At 29.9% G+C, this 8582-nt stretch overlaps 1 protein-coding gene across 1 annotated transcript in view; it reads right to left on the bottom strand.

Annotated features, from left to right (window-relative positions):
• Positions 1-585: 585 nt before the first annotated feature.
• LOC119583479 (TRPL translocation defect protein 14-like) overlaps positions 586-8582 on the bottom strand; it is a 101035-nt gene continuing 93038 nt past the window's right edge. Inside the window, exon 12 of the mRNA XM_037931990.1 lies at positions 586-4603. Coding sequence (XP_037787918.1) covers positions 4272-4603 — 332 coding nt within the window. The 3' untranslated portion in view covers positions 586-4271. The remainder of the gene's footprint in view (positions 4604-8582) is intronic.

Raw genomic sequence — 8582 nt, forward strand, 5'->3', positions numbered from 1 at the left:
CCTGAAATAGTGGGGAAGAAATCACCCTTACCCTTCGGGGTCCCTATAATGAGTAAGGGTTAGATAATTAACCAAGGGAATACCATGCCCAGAAGCTTCCCGAGACCATTCTGGACTGACAAACCCAACCTTTCATCCGTTCAGCATGGCAGAAGAGAAGGAAAAGAAAAGTTGGAGAAGACAAGACCATGCAAAATTAGTTGACCTTGAGGGCTTATGCTTAAAGTAGGGGCAAAACGAAAGATCTCAGCTTTGTCCTCTATTGGTAGGACAAAAATTTCCTTTTACTTTCCAGTTTTTTCTTCTTTTTCTTACTTTTTGTCTTAATATTGATTGGATATTTGGAGTATAGTAGTCAGCATAGATTCAGTGTCAAAGTTAATTGGTAATAGTAGAGAATAATGGTGTCAAAGAGGGTATTCTGTATTTTTACCAAGTTTGGAGTAGTAAGGATAATCCCTCAAGTGATTGAATGACTTGCAATAATAAACAGTGTAAAGCATAAATTTTAATGTCTTTCTCTCTCCTTTTCATGTGAAGCTATATTACATTAGCAATTTAAATAAATGAAATAAAACAAAATTGATTGATACTTGTATTTTACTTTTCCTTTGAAAAATAAAGTTTTTGTCACATTATTTTCTGAAACTAATTCAACAACAATTAAACTCCCTCAGATCTTCTTAATCTCACTTCTTGAGGTAGTGAGATAAAATCAATAATTTAAAGCTTGTCTGCCAGCACAAGAGTATATCCAACATTAACACAAGTCAATATTCAGTTTCAATTCCAAGGTTATCAGGCAACAAGTGCCGTTGCCAGTATATTTTGTTCCAAATTACTGTAATCATTAGTAAACATAGATATAATTTATTTGTAAAAAGAGGTCAATATCTTCAAACATGAAACAAACTTCACATTTAATTTATCAGAATATACATACACTACTAAATTTTTTATTGAAAGGTATACAGTTCTCATAAAACCGTAAATTACTCACTCAGTCAAGGATCAGACCTAATATACAACATAAAAATTTCTCAGTCTAAACTTCGTCATTTACCATAACACAGACGTTGGCATACTAAAAATGTGGCTAAGTTATATATCATATATATACAGTGAATATATATATAATATATATATACATATGTATCTAAATATTTATCAAGAAAATGTCAATACTGATGCTACTGAAATATACAATACTGGATAATGATTTCTATGATAGTTCAGATGATAGAGTAATGATGATAATTATAATAATAATAATAATAAAAGAGTAATAAATCACAATAATAATAATACTAATAGCAATGATCCTTGATAATTATCAAAATCATCAATACAGTTTACAATAAAAAGAATTTTATAAATATATGTAATGAACATCTCTATTGTCCTGCAGGTTATTTGTGATGTTGAGCTTATTTTTAGCTCATTAACAATTGACCCAAATGCTGGACAAGAGCAACAGTCATCAGTCATAATCATGATGATGATGATAATAATAATAATGATAATAATAATAATGATAATAATAATAATGATAATAATAATGATAATAATAATAATGATAATAATAATAATGATAATTAATAATAATAATAATAATAATAACTAATAATAATAAATCATAATAATAGATAATAATAATAATGATTAATAATCAATGCATATATATAAAATATGTTAGATTATATAATACCATGATAATTTTTATTTATTTTTTATTAAACAATAACACTGTTGTACAAACAAAAACACGTACAAATTGAGATGAAAAGTATTGAAAAATTTAAAAGATAATGCACCTATATCTATATACAAATCTAAGAATGAGATATATAATATCATGCAAATGACACTTTCTCTCTAATTTTTTCAAAGACAAAACAATCGTTTTTTAACAAAAAAAACAAATAAAATTGATACTAAAATATTGAGAATTAAAGAGTACTTTAGGCTTATCATATATAAAATTTAGAGGAAATAAAAAAGTATCAAATCACTTTCTCTCTATGTTTTTGTATAAAGACTTAAATCAATCCATGGATTTTCTCTATTATTCAAATTTATATAAATACATTAAATAAATTCTACACTCACAAAGGACTTAAAAGCACATCCCGTTGTTCTTTCACTGAGTTCTACAATGTTATTTGCAAAGTAAAGTAAAGTATATAAAAAAAATATTTTTTCTTTTTTTGCCTTATGTAATATGTTAATATATTGAGGATCTTCATGGATTTCCATCTTGGATTAGTTTCATCAGATCCTTTTAATCATAAATTTTAATACTGTGTCTGCCTTGTAGTCTGTAAATGCTCTGAAATAATTTCTTTTAATCCAACCTTTAATCCAGTTAAAGGTTTTCAAAATACATGAGTTAAAACAGGACCATACACTTAATTTTATAGCAAAAAGAGATATCAAGAGAAAGGGTAAAGTTACATGACTGCAATATGAACTTTAGCCACTAACGCTCTGTTGTTACAGTTTTATACAACTCACATTGTTGTAAATAACCATAATATTCCTTTGAGGAAAAACATCTATTTGGAAGAAACCTTTGGAACATAATACATCTCATCTTTATAGGTTAAATCACAATAAAACCATAGTTCTTTACAGAAAAAAAAGTCTCTGTAATTCTTTATAAAAAAAAAAAAAAATAATAATAATCTCTGGTCTTTACAGAAAACGAACATCCTCTGTAGATTTTTACAGAGACCAAAATAAACCAAGTAATTCTCCAGGTTTTGTTATACTTTAAAAATAATTAAGAGTCACACACACATGTGCTAAAGAATTGTGAGAGCATTAATAAAGCTACTTAATCTCATGGATATTCAACTGAGTAAGAAAAAAATCTATTCATTAAAAATATTGATAAATTATTTACAACATTATTAGGTAAACCTGCCTCATCCTTTGCGAATGAATTTTTAAAATCAATTTAAAATCTACTTAATGAGCAGTCATATCACATAAGAAAATTATGGCTGGTCCTCACATTTAAGGAGAAGGCATATAAATTCTTTTATTCTACTAATGCCACTGTAACTGTCTCTGTTTTGGTGCTCTTTGTTAAAGAAATCTATCACTCATGAAAGCAAATTTCACTAATTACTTGCAACTGATTCCTGTTGCTTTCTTGATATTTCCTACTCCAATTTTCTTATAAAGAAAAAACTTAACCAGGATAACATAGCATCTTTTATGGCATTAAAAAATGTACATATTTACAAAAAATCTCATTTGTAGAAGCTACCCGTAATTTAAAATGCACTCACAATTACATGTCAAGTTTGATGAAAACTAGTTAATAAGGCACTAATAATAACTAAACTGTGCTCAAACTGCACCTAGATAACTTGATACATCTTTTCCTGTCACTCAGATCAATACATCAAATTTTGGAAAGATCCTGTTAACTCATGACTCTTTAATTACTTGTTTATAGTAATCTATACATACTTATTACTTCTACTCTTAGGACTGGTAAGGCACATAACATAGCAACATGACCTCTCTCTTTTCATTCTCCTCTTTCATACATGTTACCCCCCTTAGGTTTCCTGTAAAAAAATATAAATATGACACCTTTAACTTCTTAGATGGGTTAGTAGGGAAATCCCTTTACTGGCACTAGATTATTATTTTCAACATTTTCTTATGTATAATTAATTTCTGTAAATTACAGGAACTTGTTTAAATGCCTCAGTATGTTCATAATACCTGTGTCTGTCTAATCACTGCACTTTTACTCATTTTCCCATCAATTAATGCAGTTTCCTGTGTTTACACAGACTATCTGCTTTATTTTAATGCAGGTTTTATGTTTCTGTATGGAATAAGCATTGGCAAGAAATACAAGGAATATTTTGTGTATATATGGATTATAGGCCATAATATAAAGTATCTTATCTTTCTTCATTAGTAAACTGTAATTATGCAGACAATGTTACACTGCATAATGCATATTTAAAAAAAAAAAGTAAATGATTTTTAAAAATTCCAATGCTCTTGAATGGTTAAATACAAAAAAGAAAAAATATATCACTATCTGTCCTTAACATACATTAATATCTAAAGTTTCCTTCCTCATCTGAAATGTCAGGTTGCATTTACTCAAAGTTTTGTTTAGTCAATAATAAAAAAGAAAAGAGAGAAAGGAAATAAAATAAATAATTGCTCTTTAATATGCCCAATAATGGACTGAACCTCAAAATCTTTAAAAGGGTGAAATAACAATCATCACCCCAAGGTCAGTGCTCTGGGAAGAACCCATTTGTTACCTTCACTGGTCCATTGATTATGTTAATGGGAGAGTCCACCTCCATTCCATTGGTGATATAACTGTCATGAGCATCTTCAACACTCTTGATCATAAGATCTGATGTCAAGATAATGTCTTTTCTATTATTGTTCACCACTTCCGAGGGTGGAGGGGACACTGATGTGAACTTGCCAGCAGAGTCTAGATTGGCTTGATGTGAGAAAGAGAGCTTGGTGGTGGCTGCCAAAGGTCTTGCTTTGTGGAGGTGCATGTCCAGTCCTGAGCCTGGACATGAACCACAGGCACTCACGTCATCCTCCTCTGTTAGGGACAGAATGAAAGCATTACAACATTACAAGATTGGAAGTTTTGTACTCTATAGATAATACCTGCAAATGAGAAGTTTATGGTCATTTTGGGGTAGTTTCCTGGTAGGAAGTTTTCTGTGGATTATTTTTGTTTGCCACCTTTTAAATTTTTGTTTCTTTGTGTGTAGCTCTATTTTTGTATTATAAAAACACAAAGCAAACTAAAAACAAATATATTCATATATATAATTATATCTATATTTATCTATCTATATATCTGTATATGAAAAAAAAAAAATTATATATATATATATATATAAAGCAAGACATATATATATATATATATATATATATATATATATATATATATATATATATATATATATATATATATATATATATATATACTCACATATATGTACATGTTTGTGTATGTATGTATCTATCTATATATCTATACATCTACCTATTTATCCATCTATCTATCTATATATATGTATGTATATATATGTTTATGTGTAGGTGTATATATTCACATATATGTATACATATATACATACATACATGTACATAAATATATACTTGTATACATACATATACATGCACACACACACACTCTCTCTCACACACACTCTCACCCGCGCACGCACGCACGCACACACACACATATATAGATATTTATAATAATTAAATTGTAACTTTAAAGATCTCGTGTATAGGCTTCCTCTATTACAAACACAAGAAAACACTTAACACAAAGGAAAACAACAAGAAAAGTAAATTACTCCTATGAATATATCTGTCTACAGATACATACACAGACACATAGACATGTATTTATATATGCACATATTTATGTATGCACTCATATACAAATCATAACTATAAAAAAAAAAAATGCTACCTGGAAAATAACCCTTTGAGACAACATACTACACATATATTCAGTTCATGAAATACCAGTTACAAAATAAGAAAACATCTATGCATTTCTGCGCCAGAACTAAATGAATATCAAATTCTTCGCCTGGAAACAAGCCTCCAAAATATTATATAAAGTGTATTCTCAGATACACTGCCTTATGCACAAAGTCTTCAGGAAAAAATAAAACTAGTTATAAGCAGCATGATTCCTGCTCATATCTTTTGAAATTTATTTCTTTGTTGTCAAAATTTACATCTCATGGTTTATATATACTGACGAAAGTCCATGATTGTATAAGTAATATATAATTAGAATCTCATCAACTCTTAAAATTAAACATACGAAAAATATAAATGAGTGAGTATGAATGAGAAAGATGAAAATGAAAAACTTGCAAAATAAATCCATTATCATTATTTTTATTCATCTACTGTTTATTTGAATTGTTTCACAACTGGTGTGAGCTAAAACAAATTAATTCTCTTTCTCATTATAAACAATCATTTCCATAAAAAAAAATAATAATAATAAAAAAAAAATAATAAAAAATAATAAGAGAAAAAAAATCAGAAGTTCTAAACTACCACAATACATCACTAGCCATGAAAAGAAGAAAAAGAACAAGAAAAAAAGGATAAACAGTCAACAACAAAGGAATAAGAAGCAGCTAAGTACAATGCACGAAAACTCACCTGCGCGAAGCATATGCCTGAGAGCTAGCCTTCCACTGCAGATGCACTGATTATGCAACAATATGGGAGGGGGGAAGGGGAGGAGACAGAGAGGGTCTTGCATCACGCAACAAGACCTAATATATATATCACAAAACTCAAACACAACTTTGCCACGGTCAAGCAAGCATCATTTCAGTAAAAAAAATGCTGATCTATTTTTCAAATATTCTCATATAGGATAACTTATAAATGAAAAATAGGAATGAGAAAAAAAAAATAATAATAAATAAAAAAATATGAGTGAGGGGAGGAAAGGGGACTTTTCGAACTTAGGAAAATATGCTGAACGTGGCAAGTGTACTTCTGTACCTTTCAAGGCAAAATAAATAATAAGAATGTACAAATGAACTTAAAATGTGACAAACTGGAACAGAAAAATGTACATACACAAGGCTAGCACCAGGGATATGCAAGCTAATATATGCTACAACGTATTTGAAAAGCAGGCTACAAACAAAACAAAGATATCAATGATTAAAACAAATACAACTAAGGGATGATGGGAATAAAAACAAAATTATAACGTGAATAAAAAATGCTATTAACTACTTTATCATGAGCCAAATCACCATATAATTCCTTCAAGTTGAAAAGTATAATGAATAAACAAAATATTATCAACAAGCATTCATACAAGCTTTCATATGCTACCATAAACATTATAGACTAAAAATATTTGATTTTTTAATACCTGAATGCTAAAAATATTGAAATAACTTGGTTACAAAATAACAATCTCTACAGCTGTCAACTACAGCATAAGTGAATATAAAATAATATATTAGAGCACAACAATAAAATTAGGTGTGCAAATTTTTAGTTGGTGAGGAAAAGAAACACAGGAGAGAAAGAGAATTAGAAGAGAGAGAGAGAGAGAGAGAGAGAGAGAGAGAGAGAGAGAGAGAGAGAGAGAGAGAGAGAGGACAGAGAGAGAGAGAGAGAGAGACAGAGAGAGAGAGAGAGAGAGAAGAGAGAGAGAGAGAGAGAGAGAGAGAGAGAGAGAGAGAGAGAGAGAGAGAGAGAGAGAGAGAGAGGGGGGGGGACAGAGAGAGAGAGAGAATGAAATATACAAAATAACAGTGATACACAGAAAAAGTACCATAAGTTCAAATTACAAAATGTGAAGATGTATGCTCTATTCTGTGTGCAGTTATATGAAAGATTTATAATACTACAGAACTGTGGTTCTATTTCACTGGTCCTGAAATCAGACTTCAAGACTATTGTACATTTTTTTACTTTTTACATATACACACAAATACGCATTCATATGTATGAGTTCGTCTGGAAAATACAGTATATGCATATGTATGTATATACACATGAATATATATGTGTGTGTGTGTGTGTGTGTGTGTGTGTGTGTGTGTGTGTGTGTGTGTGTGTGTGTGTGTGTGTGTGTGTGTGTGTGTGTGTGTGTGTGTGTGTGTGTGTGTGTGTGTGTGTGTGTGTGTGTGTGTGTGTGTGTGTGTGTGTGTGTGTGTGTGTGTGTGTGTGTGTGTGTGTGTGTGTGTGTGTGTGTGTGTGTCTGGCCAGGAGAAATTAATTAAAGTAATGCATAATTATTAATATACTACACTGAACTACTATGTTAACTAACATGATAAGAAAACGAGTAACACCTTATCTGAGTTTATTCTCTTCCCTCATGATAAATACAAGACTATCAGAAAAGAAGGATATAACCTTTGGTTTTCATGCTAAACATGCTAATGCTAAACTATGCCAACTAATGTCATTTTCAAATCAGTCTTTTGAATTAAGCTTTTGGCTGAAAGGATTTGATTCAATGCCCTTCCTTAGATGTACATGATGAGCTCATTTCCCCTTTCTTTTTATTTACTTACAGAGAAACTTTTTTATTTTGAAAAGGAAATTCTAACATGTGATATTTACAAAATAATACCAGACCATTTGATTACTATTTACTAAAGATGTAATCTGATGTGTTCAAGAAAGTGTGGTATGGCTGATTGCGTGTTTCAAGAATATATTTATGTTCAGTGACTTCAGTGTTAAATATGAGTGCAAGTGATTTTTTTATGTATATGACAGACTCTCATGAACCCTACTTCAATCTATATGGCTTACTAAGACATCTAAATTCAACACAGTCATTACAATACTGCAGGAAAAAAAAGTAAGACACATCAGTCATACACACAGTTCTAAACATTCTACTGTAAATGAACTGGAAAAAAAAGTATTCAAGATCACTTTTAAAGTTGCACTTTTTGGACCCTTTTGATTTTCAGTCAAAATTATAATTTATATATTTAAAAGCATTAGAAACACAGAGATTTGTGCACAATTCACAAAACAGGTTTGTTATG

This window comes from Penaeus monodon, chromosome 2, assembly GCF_015228065.2.
Source record: "Penaeus monodon isolate SGIC_2016 chromosome 2, NSTDA_Pmon_1, whole genome shotgun sequence".
NCBI classification, from domain to species: Eukaryota; Metazoa; Arthropoda; class Malacostraca; order Decapoda; family Penaeidae; genus Penaeus; species Penaeus monodon.